This window comes from Artibeus jamaicensis, unplaced genomic scaffold (assembly GCF_021234435.1).
Source record: "Artibeus jamaicensis isolate MK-2021 breed Jamaican fruit bat unplaced genomic scaffold, CSHL_Jam_final scaffold_847, whole genome shotgun sequence".
Taxonomy (NCBI): domain Eukaryota; kingdom Metazoa; phylum Chordata; class Mammalia; order Chiroptera; family Phyllostomidae; genus Artibeus; species Artibeus jamaicensis.
In genome coordinates this window covers 11,819,955-11,839,944 of record NW_026522057.1, presented here as the reverse complement: position 1 = coordinate 11,839,944, position 19,990 = coordinate 11,819,955, and the positions used below count along the sequence as shown (strand labels likewise).

Genomic DNA, 19,990 nt, shown 5'->3' with positions numbered 1-19,990 from the left:
CCAAGGCACGTCTCTCTCAGAGCACGCTCCCTGTACTCTCCCACATGGCACGTTCCAGAGGCGTGGTCTCTGCTCTACTCTTCCGGAGTCTCCCGGACAGGAGCATCCAGCACTGGGACTGGCACACAGCAGGGGCAGTGCTGGGTGGACAGGGGAGGGAAGAGGAACCCTATACCCTCCTTGTCCCCGAATGAGTCTCTAGTGGGGACACGACTCAGAGTGTGTGACTCCTCCTTCCATCTGTAACATGAGGGGGTCTGAGCTAGATGGACCTGTGGTCCCCAGTCGGAGGCCTTTGGACCCCTTGAGATCTCTAAAAATAGTGACGAAGACCTGTGAGTTGTGTTACTTGGTCGTGAACTATTTTTAACGTGTCCAAAAGCCTGCAACTCTACAGCCAGCCACAGTAGGGCTGCAGTGAAATGCCAGTGTATTTATTTGCTTTCCTCTGGAACCCCACCAGCTTGGCGCCTTCACACTGATCGAAGGCGCCCATTGGCAGTCGTCTATGTTACTGATGAGTGAAGTAGATGGAAAATCCATTATTGCTTAATAAATATCCTTTCCAAGTCGCCCCACCTCAGTAAATAGACCACCCACTGGCCCAGCAGCCCAACACAGGACTCACCCTTGATTGTGTTCTTTCTGCTCCTCCCACCTCCCCGCCCCATGCAGGTCATTAGCAAGACTTCTGCCTCTAATCACATGCCAGGTCTGGGCACTGCTGCCCGGCTCCACCCCCTGCTCCCACGCCATCTGCGTCATCTGTCCTTTCCAAACTCAGTTTCCCAGTTCCCACGCCCATCCTCCTTGAACTCCACTCCTGCCATGCTGATCTTGGGCTCCCCGAACATACAAGCCCCTCCCTGACTCGGGCACTCTGCATCACCTGCTCTCCTCCCCCGGCCCCACCCCTGACCTGGATGCTCTTCCCCCAGGCTGCTGGACAACTGGCTCCTTCTTGTCAAAGGTTCCTCTCAAGTCACCCCCAGTCCCCCTGTGACACCACGTCACTTCTACGTTAGTTTGTTGTTTGCTGTGCCCACACAGAAGCTCTGGGATCGGGAGACCATGTCATCTTCCCCACCCCCTGAGTCCTAAGCTTGGAACCACACCTGGCATGGACCAGGTGCCCGAAAATTAGTTGTTGAATAACAGAATGATCTCTGTTTGATGAGCAAATTCAGCTGTATCCAGAAAATAAGAAAATGGCAAAAAGCCTGGGAACCACTGGGCTGGGTGAGTCCAAAGCCCCGTATAGCTCTGCGCAGCTGGGGGCTGCTCCCGTGGTCTGGTGATCGCCAGCCCCCCCCCCCACCGTCACCCAGCTCCAACAGAATCCTCACTCTCGTGGGGGCAGAGACAAACAGTGAACTCACAGCATGGCCAGCGGGGCCGGGTCTTCCCTGGGGTCCCATGGCACCAGGCTCACCCTGCAGGAGCCGGAAGAGGAAAAGAAAAGACATAGAAACAATTACACGCCTGAGTCTGTAGGGGGAGAAGCCCGCGTGGAGCAGGTGGAACGCCAACAGTCCAGGGAGCCGAGCCGAGCCCCGGACTCCAGGCGTAAGCCTTCCAGGGCCTGGGGCGCCAGCCCTGCCTATGAGTACAAGGGCTGAACAGAGCCCCCAGCCCGAGATGTCCAAGCCCTGCCTTTGTAGGCTCGACACCCAACATCCCATGGAAAGGGGAACCAGTTACAACCCTTAAGAGGAGGGAGAAAGACGAGATGTGCAGCGCTGGGCAAAACCTCCCCCAGAAGGCCAAGGAGAGAAGACAGTGCTTTGCTAGTGAGCGAGAGGAAGTGGCTGCATCCCAGATCGGCAGGGCCCGGAGGCTGTCCAAAGGCGGCAAATGTAGATCCCCAGCCCTTACCTCAGCTCCCGGCCGGCCGCTGCTCCCTGGGGGACCTGGCTGTCCACAGTCGCCCTAAAAGAGAGAGGGAACCGGAGCTGCCAGACTGCCACCTGGCTCCTCCCTACCCCAAGCTGACCCCACCCCAGAGGGGTCTGGCCACTTGCCCCGGCTCTGGCCTGAGGCCCTCTGAGACCCTCAGGCTGGTAGACAGGAGGAGCCCTGACCCAGTCTGCCAGGCACCGGTGGCCTCAGGAGGCTTGGGTGCTGGGATGGCATCTCAGCCGAGGACCAGGTGGTATGTCCAGTCTGTCTGGGGTGCCACATCTGCCTGGGCTCAGGTGTGGAGAAGAGCCAAGAAAACCTGCTTGGTGGAGGTCACCAGGTCCTTACCTTTGGTCCGGGGAGGCCAGGAAGTCCTGGTTTTCCCTTGAAACCCTGGGGGAAAAAGCAGGGAGTTGCCACATCCCTTGCCTCCACCAAAGGCCCCTTTCCACCCTCCTCAGGTTAAACAAAGCAGACCAACCTACAGAGGATCTGAGCTACCCCTCGCACCAAGGCAGAGCTACGCTGGCTCAGCTTTGGCACCTCCCAGCTCCTCTCTGCAGCTCAACTTACCGGGGGTCCCATGAGTCCGGGTGAGCCAGCGACACCAGGGTCTCCCTGGGGAAAGAGAGCATTGGGCATTGAGATAGGAGCTCTGTCCATCTTGTACCCAACTCATTCACCAATGTTTTCTCCCTTCCCCAGCCCCTCCCCGAGCTGTCCCAGGACGGAGGGAGGTCCTATGGGGCAAAGGGAAGACTCCCAGCTGGGCTCGGCCTCTGCCTGGCTGTGGCCCCTGCATGAATCCTACCCCCATCTCTGGACCTCAGTTGTCCTTCTTTTCGGTACAGAATGGGATCGAGCTGGGTGCTCTGCCCTTTGCCACGGCCCCAACCCTTTCAGAGGCCCCAGCAAAATCAGACCCAAGGGGCCAGGCTGGCTCGAGTCCTTCCATGTCTGCAACCTGGTTTCTTACAACACTAGCCCAGTTGGGTCCCTTGGGTTAATCTGTCCACTCAAAAGCTGGGAGCATTGGTTCCAGACAGTGGGAGCTGCTGACGGGGCTGGAGTCCAGGTCCCTCATGTCACTGTGACCACCCAGCCACCCTGCCTGGGTGTGCAGGCTCTGAGCCAGGTGCCCGAGTGAGGCCCCAAGGGACACTAGTTCCTTTAGCTGACTGTTTCTGGACAGGAATTTACTCACGTCACTGCCTTGCCTTTGGAGAGGCCTGGCTCATCCAAGCTGGCTAAGGCTACCTTAGACACCAAGGCACTCTGGTGCCATCAGGGAGGTGGGGTGGGGTGAGAGGCAGGCCGAGGGAAGGTGTGGGCACCCCCGGACAGAGGTGGGGACCACTTCAGTTCCCTTCATCGGGGCTCCCTCCACTTTGGCTCTTGGAGAAGGAAGGGGGCGTCCTCCCTGCCCATTGTCTCACCCTCAAGCCGGGCTTGCCGTCCTTCCCATCCAGACCGTCCAGGCCGGCGGGGCCCTGGAAATGGGAAAAGGCGTTTCTGTGCTACCTCGCTGGAACCCTCAGAGCAGCGAGGCCTCGCCTGGCCCCCCAGCCTCCCCGTTCCTACCGAATACACACATGCACACACATGTATGCACACACACACACTTGCACACATCACCCACGCCCACCAGGCTAAGGGGGCTCACACTTACCTGAATTCCAGGAGGTCCTGGTGGTCCAGGGGGCCCAGGCATGCCTGATGGGCCGCGAACCCCTTCGCTGCCCTGGAAACAAGCCCCCAGAGCAGAGTCAGCAGGGTCTCAGCCACACCAGAGACACAGCCCTGGGCCACACATGTGGCGACTACTGGAGGTTGGGATGGCTGGCTTCCAACTCCAGTTCTGCTCTGGACCGAGCAGCTGTATTCCACTCCCACTCCCCCAGGAGGGTCTGTCTTTATCTGCACACCATTCCTCGCTGCTCCATGAGGGAGAGATAGAGCCTGAGAAGTCTGGTATCCTCTTCAGGGTTGACCAGGGGCTGGCATAGTGGGTGCGTAGTGGCAGGTGTGAACACAAGGCCTTCAGCTCACATCAGTCCCAACGAGGCGCCAAGTATTATATAGCCTGTGACTCTCCCAGATGAGAGAGGGGGGCCCTGTCCTCAAGGAGCTCACAGGCTCATGATCAGGGGTCCCTGACGCAAGAGTCCCTGTGCTCTGCGGAAAGAAGGGGCTCTAGGAGCTCAGAAGACGGAGAGGCTCCCTCTGGCTAGGGTCAGGGGAAGGGTCGCCGAGTGTCACCGGATGTTGGACTCTGAAGGATGTCCGAGGTTTGGTCAGGTGGACAGGGGGAAAGGGCATGTCAAGGGAACCGCAGAGAAGGCAAGGACGTGGAAGCGGTTACACTCCTGGCCCGGCCACTGGTCTAGGGAGCCTGCGTGATGGGTGGGAGAGGAGGCTGGGGGCTTTGGGGCCCGGTTGGCTGTGGGCCCTGAACACCGTGCTCAACTTTATTGAAAAGACGCATATTTTCAAATAGTACACAGTGTCCTGGGGGTTCCTGGAGGGGCTGAGAGCCAAGGGCACAAAGTGGGGGCCCGGAGGGGAGACTCAAGGACGCCCTACCCTTGCCTTAGCCAGAGAAGCTCCACTTTTATCTGTTTTATAGACTGAGGTTCACACGAGCTCTTGTGCAATGTAAAGACTCGAGGACTACAAAATAAAGTGGAAACGCTGCTACAGGCACAGGGGAGCCGTTAAAGTTTCAAAGAGGAGTGATGAGAACGGGCCGTTTGAATTAGAGTGTTTAGGGAGAAGGGGGGTAGGCGGGCATCCCTGTGAGGAGGGCTGCTTCCTTCTCCAGTGCGGGGGGGGGGGGGGGGCGGTGGCTGCCCTGGAGCAGCATCTGTGAGGTGGTCAAGGGGAAGGAGTCCAGCTGGAAATGGCCCGGAGGGGGGTGGGGAAAAAAGAGCTCCGGCTGGCATTGCAATGGCACCAGCCACCAGGAGGGGTCAGCCCAGCCCCAGAAAAATGTCAGCTCCATAGGGAAGGGGGAAGAACCGCTGGCCAGAGGTTTGGGGTTGTCTGCAATGACCCGCCTAAGGTAAGCAGGCAGCCCTGGAGTGTAGAGCCAGCACAGGGGGCTCTGGCAGCGGCTGCCTCCCAGGTCCCTCCCAGAGAAGGGCTGGTAGGCCCTGGTTCTGGAAGCAGCCTGGGGGCTCTGCTTGGTCGGGAGGGAAGTCTCAGCTTCACCTCTACCTTGCTATGTGCCTCTGGGGTGCCCTGGTCTCCGGGCCTCATTTCCTTACTTGAAGAGAGAGCGCTTAGACCAAGAGAAGCCCTTCGGGAAGTCATTTCTGCTGTGCTGTGTGAGCTCCCCAATGAAAGAGGGTCCCCACGAGGGTGCTCACAGTGCATCTTGGGGCCTCACTACACCACCCAGCTGTCGCATCCGAGAAGCCCAGAAATTGGGCTGAGACAGGGACGTCAGCCCTCCCCGGACCAGAACAGTTTACAAGCCAAACCTGGGGGAAGCTGGTGTGGGGGCTCCCCAAACTGCTGCCCCTTCCCACCCTTGTCACTAGGTCACTCTCTGGGCCCTTGGGGACAACACCTCCAGGTTAGTCTCTCCCTTCTCTTGTCAGACCCAGAAGGCAAATACCACAGCTCTTCCCTCTGTGGGGCTTCCCAGCCTCCCAGTGTGGGCGCGCCTCCGCCTCCGCAACGCCCCACCTTCCCCCTTGGGGAGATGGAGCTGGCCTCGGTGGCCTGTCACATCCTGGTCACCCAGCTCTCACTACACCCCTCTGCCTCCTCCCTCCCACCCTCTCCCGTCAGGCAGAGACCTGGGCCCATCCCTAGGAACCCGCTGGTTTGCCAGCGGGGGTGCTGCGGGTCGTCTGGAGCGCTCCCTTTCCCTCCCTCAGTGTGATGGAGGCAGTTCCTGATCCGCCAAAGGCTTGCTGCTGGGGGTGAAGCAGGGGTGTGGGGGCCGAACAGCTTAGGTCTGTGACCGTGGCCAACATGGGGTCCTGCTCACCTTTTCCGCTGGGGGTCCAGGTGGGCCAGGGGCTCCTGCTTTGCCTGGGAATCCAGGGGGACCCTGTCAGCAGAGGACCCGGCAGGAATGAACGTGGGGCTGGAGGGGGAGCTCCCTCCTTCTTCCTGCTGCCTGTGCTCTCCTGTTGATGGTGCTTTCTAGAAACACCACCCAGGAGCATCGAGTCTGATGGCCTGCCCACCCAGGAGGCCCTGTTCTCTAGGTCCCAGCTCCTGGAATCAGGCCTGGCCACCCAGGCTGTTCCTTTCGTGCCCCTCCCCTCCCCTCCTCAGGCCTATCCTGCTGAGTCCAGCCTGGTCAGGCCTGCCCCTCCCGGACGGGAACACATTAGACAGAACTGGCTTTGTGCCTTCACTCACCGGTGGGCCTGGAAAGCCTGGCTGGCCTTGAAATCCCTGCGGGAAGAAGGGAGGGACAGTTCGCTGTGCTGCCCCTTCTGTCCCACCTGGCCAGCAGGTAGAAAGAGGGACGGGATGATATTGCTTCTAGACATGGGGCCTTGCCTTCCACTTGGCCCAAGGTGGCCAGCAGGTGAGGCTCTGGGCATGAGGTCGGGGGTTACAGCTTGAAGTGGATTGGGGCTGGTCTGCCCTCCACCAATGAGATGACCCTACCCCACCCTGCCTCCCCCCAACCATCCGCTGTGGTCAGAATGGCTAGCCACGTCCTATTGCTACTCACCTGGTCACCCTTCTCACCCGAGCTCCCTTGGGGTCCTCGCTCTCCTCGGGGACCCTGTCATCACAGAGGACAATGCAGCTGGAACTCAACCTTCCTGCCTCAGATGCCCGGACCAGGGGTCCCCAGGTCTACCTCTCTCTGCCCCTCCCTTACTCACCGCTGGGCCTGCAGGACCTGGGAGGCCTTCAGATCCTGGTGGGCCCTAGAGATTAAAAAAAAAAAAAAAGAGCAAAATCGATCACTCTGACTGGAGGAAGCGGGCACCATGAGGACATGGCAGAGGATGGGACAGGGTGCAGAGGCAGGAGGCGCGGTGGGAGGCCCCTCTAAGCCAGCAGGACTCCTCCCGTGGGTCTGTTCAGGCTTCCCCTCTCTTGTCTGAGCTCCTGGACTAGCTTGTTCACTGGTCCTCCCCACGCCCCACCCCCGCCCACCGGCTCGCTGCAATCCAGCCAGCTGCCATCTCTTCTTCAACACAGCTTGGATTATAACACTCTTGCTTCAAAACCTTCCATGGCTCCCCTCTGCCAACTGAAGGAGGAGCATGCTGGCCACCAACGCTGGGTGTGAGACATTCTGTGATCCGGTACTGAGCCCCCACCCCCTCCCCTTTCACTTCCCTCCCCCTTTCTTACCTTCTACCTGGCTTGGTCAGCCCGCTGTGTCCTGAGCACACTCCCCACATCCACACCCTGGGCTTTTGCACAACTGTTCTCTCCACTACAGTGCCCTCCACCGCATGAATGCCCTGACCCTGTCTGCGTCTCTCAGATCATTAGGTCATCAGATGGCTCAAAGCTGTGGCTGGAGCTGTGGTCTCTCCCTCTGGGATTCATTCCCCAGTGCAGACGGCCACGTGTCCCTCCCCCACTTCACTCGGGACTGAGCTCAAACGGGTCACCTCCTCAGAGAGACCTCCCTGGCCCTCCACGTAACAGCGTCCTGCACACCGCTCCAGCCCCTCCCCTAATTTCTCCTTTGGTTTTATCTCTCATTATTTGTATGTGTTTGTTCATTAGTCTGTTACCTGCCTCCCCGACAGGCATGTAAGCTCCATGAAGGCAGGGGCTCAATCGCCCGTTCTATTCCCCACGGGGCCCCCAGAGCCTGGCTGGTGCCCAGCAGGCCCACGAGAAATATTTATTGAATAGACGCACGGCGGGGCCTTGCCAACATGGGGAGGGGCACGGTGAGGTTAAGGTTTAGGTGGTTTATCACAGACCGAGTCAGGGTTGCAGGCAGGCTGCACCCTAAGTCACTAGCTAGCTGCAGGGCCCTGGGTGAGCCATGCCACCCTAAGAACCTCAGGGTCCTCATCTGACAACAGCCCAGCTCCTGCGCTCAGTGCAAGCCTGGCTCTGCAAAAGGTGGGTCTGGGCTTGTGTGGGTGTAGCCGGCCAGGTGGCCGGGCTGGGTCTAGATCCCAGGCCTGGGCCTCTCTGCCCACCCGTCAGCCTGCCTTTGCTGGGGTGGGGGTGGGGGTGTCTCCTGCCAGCTGACTCCTGGCCCCCCGCCCCTTGGCAGCCTGGGGCCATTGGTTCCATGGATCCTGCTGAGGTTCTCCTCACAGCTCCGGCCACCAGCCTGAGCTGACTGCTTGAGATGCAGCTGGAGTGACTCGGGGGGCAGGGAAGCAGCGGTCGTGTGCCCGCCTCACAGGCTTCTGGGAAGATCTCCGTGCGGTGGTGGAGGCGGCAGGCAGGGACAGGCTCCGTTTGAAGCCCTGCTCCCACCCCCGCGCTGGGCTGCGACACAGACTCACCGATTCTCCCTTCTCTCCTGAGGGCCCGGTGTAGCCTCGCTCTCCCTTGATGCCCTGAGAAGTGAGCAAGGAGAGAGGAATCAGCCCCACGGCCTGCTTGTCACAGCACTAACGAGAGGGGTGGAGCCTGCAGCCTAACACGGACCGCCTGGGGGGAGGGAGGCGGGCTGCTCCTTGCCTGCCGCCCTGGGCCTCGGTGGAAAGAGGGGACGTGCCCACCCTGCAGGCTCCTGTGTGGGGTGGCACGTCCAACCCTCTCAACAACTCCCCAGCCCCAAGCAGATCTGTCTTGCTGGGTCTCGGCCTCTGAGGGCACTCTAAGGGTCTGGTCCTTGATGTGCAGCGACAGCAGTGAGCCCCCAAAACAAAGTGGTGGCACCATGCCACACTGCCAAAAGGGCTTCCGGGGGGGGGGCGGTGTACGGACAGCCTGGCAGAGGCACGGGCCAAGGTGCTCGGAAAGGAAGGAGCGGCTGAGGGACGCCCAAGCCCGGTCCTGCCCTGCCCACCACCCCTAGGCTCCAACACCCCCGAGCCAGCACCTCTTACTCACAGGCAGTCCCGGTGGGCCCATGGCGCCTGGGTAGCCGGGTTGCCCTGGGGCACCCTGTAAAGAAAGGTAGATGTGATCAGCCGCTAACATTTCTGTTCCCCCTTCCCAGAAAAAGGGTGGCCAAAGCCAGAATGCCTGGAGCTGCCACTCAGCAGGTACCCACCCAGTTCAGCCACCACCATGGGCCCTTTCCCCAAGGCCCAGGTTTGCTGGGTCTTGAATACCATGGAGACCCTGGGAGCTGAGCCAGAGGCGGGGACCCAGAGCAGAGGCTGACAAGGGCCAGGGAGGGGGAGTAGGAGGGGCCTGCTAGTGCAGCAAGAAGAGGGATGGAGAAGGGCCCCCGGGGACGTCTGTGGAAACCAGGGGACAGGGGTGTTTGCCCCTGATGGGGGGCTGGGGCCCACGGAGATGGGCCTCCTTGGATCCTGAAGTGGCGTGAAGACCACCACACTGAGGCGGTTGGGGCTGAAGGGTGAGCATTTCAAAAGCCGGGGTCCACCTCCCATCTTCCACGCAGCAGCCCCCTGGGGCCCCATTGGTCTCCCCAGGTCTCTTCATCTATCTCCAGCCCCCCCATCAGCCTCCTCTTACCGGTTCCCCCTTCTCCCCCGTCAGGCCCCTGAGGCCTCGCTCTCCTTGAAGACCCTTGGAGAGAAAAATCATGAGCAGCTGCAGGGGATAGCCTTCCCTCCCCAGCACCTGACTCCTGCCCCTGCCCTGCACCCTCTGTGTCCTTTTCAGGCAAAGATGGGGGTTGCTGGTGGCCCTCTGGGGTGCCCAGCAAGGTGTCCATAGGGCGTGTGTCCCGGAAGTGTGACAGTCATATGCAGGTGCCTCTCAGAAGCACAGGCCCCAAGATAGGTAACTACAGAGATATGTCCCCCAAGGTGGTAACTCCCAGAAGGTGCCTATGAGGCAGGTGACTATCACTGGTGTGCCCTACCATGGTAATTATCTGGGTGTGCCTCCAAGAGGGTGACACACATGTGCTCCATCTGTGACGGCAACCGTCAGGAGAGGTGTCCCTGGAGTGGTGCTCCCACTAAAATGTACCACTGGGCACCCAACACTTACCTGTCCAAGGCCCCTTCCCTCCCCCCGTCAAAATCACCTTCTTTTGGGGACACAGGGGAGAGACATGGGAAGGCTGCCTCCAGAGCAGTCCCTGTCACTTTTTGGGGTAGAAAGGGATGGCAACGTCAATCAAAACTGGAGCTCCCGCCCCCACACCTCACCCTGCCCTTTGCACATTCACTGCAGCATGAAGGGGCCGTGTCTGCCCCTCCTCCCTCGTGCCCGCAAGAGACGGCGCCCAAATCTTTCCACAACACAAGACAGATGGCTAGACGGACAGATGGCCCCTTCACCCAAGCAAGCAGGAACAGACATGGCCCAGCCAGGATGAGGGCGTGGGGACAGCTGGAACTGCCACAAGGAGGGACCCGGCTCCCTGGGCCTGCGCCACCAGGCCGGGGAGGAGGAGAGCCAGGTCTCAGGAGCACACAGTCTGACACCCGGTAGGTTAGTTTCCATGACCCAGAGCAAAGTGAGAATGAGGATGGTTCAAACACACTTGTGGTGATGATGAGGGCAGAGAAATTAAGGACACCTGGCAGAAGGAGCAGACCAAGATGCTGAGAAAAGAGGGGCAGGGCCCCCGACTTTCAGAAACCCCACTGGCTGGCATCACATGTCCAGCCTTGGAGCAGACTGGGACTGGAGCCAAGAAAGGTGGAAAGGAAGAGGAGGAAGCTGAGAGTTTCCTCCAGGACGATGGGAAAGGTGCAGGCACCGTCACCTTTTGGTCCCCGGGGTGCCTCCGGACAGCCCTGCCAAGCGGCAGGGCAGCAAACCTGTGCCAGCCTGCAATGTGAAGCCCTAAAGCTTTGGCATCCCTGCCAGGCTCAGCGCCAGTCGCCTGGCAGGACCCCAAGAACAACTTTCAGCAAATCTTCAGTGAACACCAAAGGTGGGAGAAGTGGCAGGCAGAAAAGGGAGGAACGGAGAGGGCCCCTGGAGGCACCAGCTTAAAATAAGCAGGTGAAATAGCTCCAGAGGACTTATGGAGAGTGATGTGCGGTTGTGGGGGAGAAAAGGGGGACAAAAGTGATGGGACGGGGCAGGGCGATGAGAGAAAGAAAGCAGGAGAAGTGGGAGAAGGGAAATGACAAGAAGGCAGACGCTGGGAGGATGCCCAAGCTGCTGGGACCTCAGGGAGCCTGTGTCGTTAGCCACCATGCCTGCAGGGGGACAACAACAAGCAAACATGGCGGATGGAGGTGAGGCCACGACAGGGAAGGAGACAAGCAAAAGCCACAGAGACCTGGCTGGTGGGGGGAGGGGAGGCTGAGCAGCACTAGGTTCTTACAGGCAATCCGGGGGAGCCAACGGCACCAGGAAAACCTGGGGGGCCCTGGGGGGAGAAACAGGCAGGTCACATCTCACAAGCACAGTCTCTCTGGGGCACACAGTCTGGGGCTGAGGGGTTGTGGGAGAGGTCACGGGAGTATTTCAAAGCAGCTGGAAAAGAGGCTCTTTGGAAGTCTTGGCCCAGAGACGCACGCTCCTCCCCTTGGCTCCAGGAAGAGTGGCTCTGCCATCAGCAGAGATGAGAAACAGCCCCCAGAGGCCAGCGGCCCTTCCCAAGTCAGCTCAGGTCTAACGGAACCCCCCTACTGGGGTGGAGGCCCCTCATCCCTGTTACCTGACCTCCAGAGCCCCCAGCTGGATGGCTCCTGCTTCTAAGATAGTTCCCACCAGCCTTTTTTTCTTCAAAGAAAGCATTTTTTGTTCTCCCAGCCTTTTCTAATCACTTCTATTCTCCCGCCATACAAACACCACAGAGCACTCCGGGGGGATGCCCCTTGTCCGGCCTTCGGAGGCTTGTCCTGGAGGTGGCCCTGCAGAGCAGGGGAGGGCAGCTCCGTCTCAGCCCCTGGCCCCTGTAGGGACTGGTGTCACGGGAGCATAGAGGGATCTGGCCAGGCGGCCACGTGCTTTCCTGGCTGCAGAGGCCAAGAGCCAGCAGCCTCGGTGCCCCCCTGTCTAGGCCAGCCTGGGTCCCTTGTGCAAAACACGGCAGGGATGGGGACGGGGAAACACAGATGAGCCCCTGAGGCCTCCTCTATGCAGGACCACTGGCAGAGCAGCAGAACCCCAGGGGTCCAGTGGTGGGGGTCCATGGCCCCCATAGACACTCGGCCGAGAGAAGGGAGTGGGCAGCAGGAGTTCCCTCGTTCTGCCCCAAGCAGCTTCCTGGACACATGGCAGCAAACTGGTCTCCAAGCACTAAGACCCCTCTGAGAGCCTCTCAAGCAGGTCAGGAGACCCCAGATACTTACAATGGGGCCTGGAGGACCCGGGGAGCCCCTCGTGCCAGGCGGACCCTGCAAAGGAAGCCAAGGGAAATGAATGAAGAGGCTCAGGCCCCACGGAGCCCGGGGTTGCAGCGGCCCTCCTGGCTCACCACGGCCAGAGTCTGCAGGCAGCTGATAACAAAGCAGGATGTGAAAGCTGATGTCAAACCTTGCATTCAGTTCATTGAATCATCCAACACATATCTATTGAGCAGCTATACTATGTGCCGGGTCCAGGTGCTGGGGACACAGCAATAAACAGAACACAGAAACCTGCGCCTCGTGGTGCTTACACTTTAGTGGGGAGGCGGATGGTAAAGGACAGAATGGGGGCTGGCATGTAGCTGTAGCTGGCGCTCAGTAGGTGCCTGTGGAGTGCTTTTAAATGAAGGGAACACACAGCCTGTCAGACAGTGATGTGACAGGGACAGAGATGGCAGCCGGGCCGGGGAGGGAGAGTGTCCAAGAGCAGCGAGGAGACCAGTGTGCTTGGAGAGCAGTGAGGTCAGAGCGGTCAGGGGCACCAGCCGACCTGAGTCCTCCGAGGCCCCTGAAGGACTCCCAAGACACGGAACCAGCCACCGGAGGGCCCAAGAAGACATTTGGCAGCAGTGAAACTGCCCTCGGGAACTGGGGGTGGCTTCGAGGACGAGGGCCCACCCCTGGTCTTACCTCTTCTCCTCTCTGGCCTGGCAGTCCCGGAGGACCCGGCAGGCCAGGGCTCCCGGCACAGCCCGGCTCACCCTCGATGTTGTCTCCCTGGAAAAGGGGGAGATGATGGGACTGAGCAGGCAGGGGCCCTCCCTGTGGGGCTCAGGGCAGTGGGGGGAGGGAAGGCGAAGGCCCACTCACCCGGGCCTCCTCCGCTCTGGGGCGCTCCCGCTCTGCAAAGCACTGTGAGGGAGGGACGACATAGCTCTGTCAGGTGCGGCCACCAGGGGCTCCCCCTGCACCAAGGCTACCCCTGAGCCCAGCCTCTTACCCGGGCACAGTTGTCAAAGCCTGGCACTCCAGGGATGCCCTGGTCTCCCTTCTCCCCTTTCTGCAGGAGGGCCGCTGGGTGGGCTGTCTGCCTCTGGACACAGTCCCCGCAGAGGCTCTGAGGGGGGAAAGGGGAGGGCGCTGGGGCACGGGTCTGAGGTGGCCGGGAAGGGCCAGGTGGAAGAGCCCACGCACCCAGCCCTGCAGGCAGCCCTCCGCCCACCCTCTCCTTCTCCCCAGCCACGTCCCTGTGGCAACTCTGCTCCATCCTCAGGGGACACAGTCCCAACACTGGCTTTGAGTTTCCTCCAAGAAGCAGTGCTGGTGGGCACCGCCAAAGCCGCTTTCCAGACGGGCGCGTGGAGGAGGCAGAGGAGCCCACAGAGGGACCATCTGTCCCCGTTGTTCCTGAAACCTGCGCCCACGGTGAAGACACGCCACCGAGGGTTCAGGCTGAAAAGGCCGCTCTGAACAGCTTCTGCAGGAGCAGGGGAAGCAGCTGCAGGAGCGGCCGGGCCTTTCGAAGACACCCTCGGGGACGGAGTCTGCCTTCTGTCCCCAGCAGGTCCCAGCCACCAGAGACTCCCGGTTCACAGGGCCCAGCAGTCTTCCCGACAAGAAGGTCTTCCCCTTACCCCAGGGCGGGGGGAGGTTAACCTCTGTGGGTCACAGAGCTCTCTGGAAGTTTGATGGAAGCTATGAGTCCTCCTCCCAGAAAAAGAAAACCCACTAACAAAAAAAAGTAGACTATAGTTTTAGAGGACTGGGAAGCCTGGGGTCTCTGCATGTCCTGGTGGGGTGTCCGTGAACCCCTGGGGCAGGAGCCCCTGCTCCAACCTCACTGTTCCCTGCACAGGCTGGTGACACAGCTGTCACTTACTCAGCACCCACACGCCAGTCATCGTAATAGGCCTGTGCAGGTTATCGCACTGGACCCTGACGGCACAGTGAGGCGGGTCATCTCAGCAGCATCGTGGAGATAAGAAAGCCCACACTCAGAGAGACAGCGTGACTTGTCCACGGTCCGGGGCAGCCTGGACTAAACCCCGGCCTGTCTGGGGCCAGAGCTGGTGCTCAGTCCACAGGCCCGGGCTTCCTCTGGGCCGTGCAAGCATGTGGTGGCGGGCCTCCTGGTCAGCACTCCCTGCGGTGCCTTCCGCCCCCTCTCCAGACTGCTGCTGGGGGGGGGGGGGCTGCGAAGTATTTGGTTAAGAAGCCACGAGAAGAAGTGCCGCACAGAGAAACGTTAAGCCCTGCATGAGCCACACAGTTGCTTGCCCAGGGGTGGGACTCGGAGGAGCCCAGACTGCCAGAAGCCTGGGACAGAGGAGCTGGGGTTTCTTTGCCACAACCCCACTGTGCTGCAATCACTGCCAGGAGGCTCACCTGGCCTCAGGCTGCTTCTGGAGACGGCTGCTGTCTGGGGCAGCGATTTTCAATCAGTGAGTCGCAAGAATTTTCAAAACATGCGATACCTGACTATGTAGTCAGGGGCACTGACCTCTTTCCCCTTAGAGTGTCAAATAAAAAAAGACAACAGCCAACACAACAATAGCCATCTGGTGTGAATGAATCAAAACTATACCTATTTTTATGTCAGATCAGCAAAAATATATCTTTTGGTGCACTACAGAATTTTAAAATTCGTTTTTTTTTGTGCCGTGAGGTAAAAAAGGTTGAAAATTGCTGGGCTAGGGCAGGAGCAGGGCAGGCGCGCCCCATGCCGTCCTGACCCAGTGGGGTAGTGGGACATCCAGGGCACCGACTAGCCAGTGCTAGAAGGTGGCAGAACAGGGGACTCTGGTGGCCAAAGCTTGGGAGGGACCCCTGAGGATGCCGAGCTGGAGGAGAGAAAAGTTCAGGTCTCATCTCCAGAGGTGACTGAGCAAGGAAGGGCTGTCTCACCCTTGACTCCCAAGGGACAATCTCAGCCCAGCTTGAGAGGCCAGACCAAGCCACGCCCTTGGGTGTGACCTTGACACTGTCTGCTGCCTGGGCACAGGCTGACTCTGCCTCTGGGCTCCAAGTCCCCTTGCACCTTCAGAATGGCTTCTGGAATCCCCTCTCCCTCCTGGATTCTTCCTGGAAGATGGCTGAAGCCTTCCCCAAGGACCCCGCCCAGTCTCACCACAGAGTGCAGCCTGGGCGCGCAGGCCTGAGACCCCCCAGGGCACTTGCTCCCTCCCCACTTGCTCTGCTCTGGGTGCTGCTGGACCCTGGCCTGGCGTGACCAGTGGGGCAGAGGGCCTGACTGGCTTTGGGACTGGAGCTGCCAATAGCATCCACCACATGGGTACCTTCTCAGGGTTCCTTCAAACAGGGTCCCTTCAGCAGGTATTGCCTGAGGGTTAGTTAGGAGCTAGACCCTCTTATACATGCACGGAGCCCACATTGCCCACAGACAGTTCCATCTGCAGCTCTCTCTGCCACCCCTGCCAGTCCCTACCCCCTCCTTCTTACCCTCTTACCTGAAGGAGGTGCTGTTCAATGGGTAAGGATCCCTGCAAGAGACAGATGGGAGGGCTCAGGTGGGGGATGGGAGGAGGAAGGAGAATTAAGGCATCAGGCAGAGCCTTGGGAAGCCATGTGCCATCCAGGCTTCTCCCAGCCTTGGAAGAGGGAGAGAGAAGAGGGACCCCCTCCTCAAACTAATGCCACTGCAGCTCAGGGCGCTGGCCTGGCAAGTTCAGCCCTGGGAAGGCAGCTGGACAGTGAGCCCTGGCCAGTACCTACCAGTTCTGCAGGCAGCCCAGGCTGTCCCGGCAAACCGTTGTTTCCAGGCACTCCCTGCAGCCAAGAAGAGACGCCAGTGAGTGGACTCCCCTCTCCAGCCCACAGGGCTCCCTGCTTCGTTCCCACCATCCCCATTGCCTCTTCCCCTTGTCTTGCGAAGCTGAACCCGTATTCTTAGCTTGAAATCCCCAGATGTGGTCATAGGGTGACCGCCAAACCAGTCTGACAGGGCGTTTTTTCTCTGCGTGTTACCGGAAGTCGGAAATTAGGCAAAGGGTCTCCTACATAGTAAGTAACCATTGCTTCTTTCTGTGCTAAGTCCTTTTCCTACATTTTCTCATTGAATCGTCACAATTCTATTGGTGAACTAGGTGTTATCTCCATCTTAAAAACAGAACAAGAGAGGGTAAGTAACCGCCCAAGGTCACAGGGCAAGCAAGGCACAGAGGTGAGGTTCAGAGTGAGGACCGCTGGCCTCAATGTCCCTCTCCACCACGATTCCAGCATCGTTTCTCAAAAGACCCTCCCAAGGACACTTGCAAACACAAGGTGGAGCCTGGGGAGTCAGACCTAGTTAGGCACCAGTTCCTACTACCTGTATAACGTTTGGCAGGTTACGTGGGAGAAGAAACAATCTCTGTGCCTCAGTTTCCTTACCTATAACACAGGGCTAGTTTACAGTGAGGCTTGAAAGGAGACCCGAGCTGTAAGGAGCTTAGGACACCGCCCGGCACGAAGAATGCTCACAGGAAAGGTTTGCCCCTGACCTCTCTGCTCCCCTGGCAGACTCAAGGTGTGCATGTGCATATTAAATGCTCTGTGGAAGCAGGGCGTGCGCTTCCCCTCAAATCCTCAGTGCCCGACAGGGAGGAGGCATGCACGAAATATGTGGAGCGAACGTGCCACTGCTCACCCTGCTTTTCCTGGCCTGGGATTTCCTTGGCCAGCTCTGAGAGATGGCCACCCTTCAGGTCCCAGCTCCCAGCAAGAGAACATGCACCTTCTCCCACCAGCCCACCCGCTTTCAGGCCAGGCTGCACCAGGCCTGGGTCAGACCCCACGTCAGCCCTGCTGCCTCCTCTTACGCCACCGAGTCATCACCCAGCCCTCCTCATTCTGCGTCCTAAAGGAGTTCATGGGGTGAAGTGCCTAGAACAGTACCTTGGGAAGGGAAAAAAACCTTGAACATGTTAATTATAATTATGCCCTAAATTCTTATTCACCCCCAGCTCCACTCTGCAATGCCCGTGTGTTAGTTCAAGCCTGATTCTTTGTGATTTTTCTTTCCCTGACTCCCAGAATTAAAACGCCCACCTACTGTTCTGCTGTAGATGTGAACAGCTGTTTGCTCACCGTCTACTAGCTATCTAGCCCTGGACACATTTCTTAACCCCTGTGCCTCAGTTTCCTTCTTCTATGAAATGGGTGACGGTTACATGATATAACCAAGAAGTGGCTTCGGGCCAGTGAGCGCTGCGTGTCCCCAAGCCAGTTCCTGCACATGAAAGAGGAGCTGCAGCAGACGACCCAGCCGGAGGGGTAGGACCTGCACCCTGCCTGGCACAGGGCGGCTGCCTGTTAGAGGCAGCCTCAGCCTGGTCCCCAGCGCTGGTGCTGGAAGAGGACTCTGGTGCCTGGGACTACCAGGCTCAGCAGTCACCGCTCTGCCTCGTTCCCCCAGCATGCCTTGGCACGGCTCACACAGCATCCGCATGAGCTGGTGAACGGATCACTCTGAAATGACTGCCGTGTTTCCCCAAGCAAACTGCAAGCTCCCTGCAGACAGATTCCTGTTTCCTGGCAGAAGTGCAGCATGGGAAGCCCCGATACTTGGGAAACGTGTAGCTGCCCCTGGGGGCCCAGAGTTGGCTCTGCTTCTGCCTCTGGATGAGACAGAGAACTGTGATCAGAGTGGAGATTCCCATCAGCAATGGGTGTGCATGTGTGCGCATGAGTGCAAAATCTCCAAATCACTAGGGCTGTGGGGAATGCAGTTTGTAAAAAGCTTCCATGTGATTCTACCCACCTTCTTCAGGTGAAAATCACCCTTCCAGGAGCTGAGAGCCAGACACGCAGCAGCCACTGTCTGTGCCTCCCAGAAGGGAGGGAGAAGAAATGTGGCCTGCTGTGCAAGCCGCTTGGGAACTGTCCCAGAAGGCGGCACATGGGAGAAGAAAGTGCTTTGCACTGGGAAGCTCAGTCCAGTGCCACCAACTCCCAGCTGGGTGACCTCAGCCAAGATTCTTCCCCTCTCAGAGCCCTGTTTTGCCCCACTGGAACCTAGGGATACACCACCTTCCTACTAGCGTTGATGTAAGGCTTCAATGAATGAGAGAATGGACGTGAAATAACAATAGTAAGGCTTCAGTGAATGAGAGAATGGACGTGAAATAACAATAGTAGTTGTCACCCTGGCTGGTGTAGCTCAGTGGATTGAGCGTGGGCCTGCAAACCAAACAGCCTTGATTTGATTCCCAGTCAGGGCACATGCCTGGGTTGCAGGCCAGTTCCCAGCAGGGGATGCATGAGAGGCAACCATACACTGATGTTTCTCTCCCTCTCTCTTTCCCTTCCCCTCTAAAGATAAATGAATAAAATCTTAAAAAAAAAAATAGTAGTGGTCGTCATAATGATGGTGAATACCTTCTAGGCATCTACTATGTACCAGGCACCGTTCTATATACTTTTCATGCATTAGCTTGTTTGAAATTCACAATAGCCCCATGAGGTACATGTGGTAATGATCACCACTTAACAGATGGAGACACAGAGAGGGTAAGTAACTGGACCAACATCACACAGCTGGCATGTAGCCAAGCTGGGATTCAGAGTCAGGCCGCCAGGCTCCGGAATGAACACTAGTCAGTGCGGCGGGACCTCAGCTCCAGCCTCTCTCTCCTTACTATCGCTGGCCTCCCCACCAGAGATGGCACATTCCCCCCTCCGGCCTTTGCACCTGCTGCTTTCTGTCAGGAATACTCTCCCCTGAGAATAAAGCATAATGAGATGCACTCCTCATATTCCTTAAGCCTCAGTTCAAATGTTACCTTCTGTTCTCCATTCTCCCCACATCTCTGCCCTGCCTTCCTCCCGTTTTCCATTCCCACTCCCTGCTTTACTTTCTCCTTAGTGTGTATCATCTCCTGACATACTATATTCCATGTATTTATCTTGCTCATTGTCTGTCCCTCTGACTAGAAAACAAACTCCAAGAGAAGAGGGATTTGTAAGTTCATCCACTGTTTTATCACCAGCATCTTAAAAAAAAAACAAAAACAGTCCCTAGAAAATAGCAGGTGTGTGAAAAACAGGTGGAGCTCTGCACCAGTGTGAGAAATGTTTTGTCTGACCCAGATTCCGGGTTCCCGACAGGGGCCAAGGCCTGGGCCTGGCACGGGGGTCAGTTGGGTGGCGTGGCTGGGGCACAGCAGGACATGCCTTTAAAAAAGCCCGGGAGTGCTCACGGCCTGCCCCAGGGGTCAGTGGGCCCTCCAGAGCACCCTGGGGAGTGGGAGCTCAGAGGAGTGAGAAATGGCAGGTGTGCGTGCTCGGGGCTGGGGAGCAGCGCACCCTGGGGCCCAGCACACGGCATGTGCCTTGCCTCCCAAACTCATTCTCCTATCCCCATTCACCTGCAGCCCGGGCATCCCAGGGGGGCCTGGTGGTCCGGGAACTCCTGGGGGACCCTGAGGGGGAGAAGAAATAATCAGACCCGGAAGAAAGTGCTGCCCCGTGGCTGGGGGCAGCAGTGTGAGGGCGGGCAAGCCGAGAGGCGCTGGCGGACAAGAGGAGAAACACAGGAGACAAGCGACACACACCTGCGGGCCCGGCTGCCAGGAGCTGCCCATCCAAAGTCCCGGAGCACCCTGGGTGGGAGTGGGGGTCGCAAAAGGGGAGAGGTTACAGGCAACGTCCACACCAAGCGCAGGGCTGCGTGGGGAGGCAGCTGGCTGGGGCGCAAAGCCCCGCGGGGCTTTTGCATGTTGGGCTGTGGCGGGAAGCCA

At 58.8% G+C, this 19,990-nt stretch overlaps 1 protein-coding gene across 8 annotated transcripts in view; it reads right to left on the bottom strand.

Moving 5' to 3' along the window:
- Positions 1-19,990, bottom strand: part of COL16A1 (collagen type XVI alpha 1 chain) — a 50,277-nt gene that overhangs the window by 7,554 nt on the left and 22,733 nt on the right. For 5 of the 8 annotated variants that reach the window (XM_037149586.2, XM_053660606.1, XM_053660604.1 and 2 more), the window contains 22 exons: positions 19,805-19,852; positions 19,619-19,672; positions 15,987-16,040; positions 15,722-15,754; positions 13,255-13,371; positions 13,125-13,166; positions 12,945-13,031; positions 12,258-12,302; positions 11,285-11,329; positions 9,508-9,561; positions 8,914-8,967; positions 8,361-8,414; positions 6,756-6,800; positions 6,599-6,652; positions 6,277-6,312; positions 5,897-5,959; positions 3,569-3,640; positions 3,336-3,389; positions 2,473-2,517; positions 2,248-2,292; positions 1,876-1,929; positions 1,380-1,433 (listed from right to left, as the gene is read on the bottom strand). In XM_037149586.2, coding sequence (XP_037005481.2) covers positions 1,380-1,433; positions 1,876-1,929; positions 2,248-2,292; positions 2,473-2,517; positions 3,336-3,389; positions 3,569-3,640; positions 5,897-5,959; positions 6,277-6,312; positions 6,599-6,652; positions 6,756-6,800; positions 8,361-8,414; positions 8,914-8,967; positions 9,508-9,561; positions 11,285-11,329; positions 12,258-12,302; positions 12,945-13,031; positions 13,125-13,166; positions 13,255-13,371; positions 15,722-15,754; positions 15,987-16,040; positions 19,619-19,672; positions 19,805-19,852 — 1,209 coding nt within the window. The remainder of the gene's footprint in view (positions 1-1,379; positions 1,434-1,875; positions 1,930-2,247; positions 2,293-2,472; positions 2,518-3,335; positions 3,390-3,568; positions 3,641-5,896; positions 5,960-6,276; positions 6,313-6,598; positions 6,653-6,755; positions 6,801-8,360; positions 8,415-8,913; positions 8,968-9,507; positions 9,562-11,284; positions 11,330-12,257; positions 12,303-12,944; positions 13,032-13,124; positions 13,167-13,254; positions 13,372-15,721; positions 15,755-15,986; positions 16,041-19,618; positions 19,673-19,804; positions 19,853-19,990) is intronic. The other 3 variants (XM_053660607.1, XM_053660608.1, XM_053660609.1) reach the window with 3 other exon arrangements.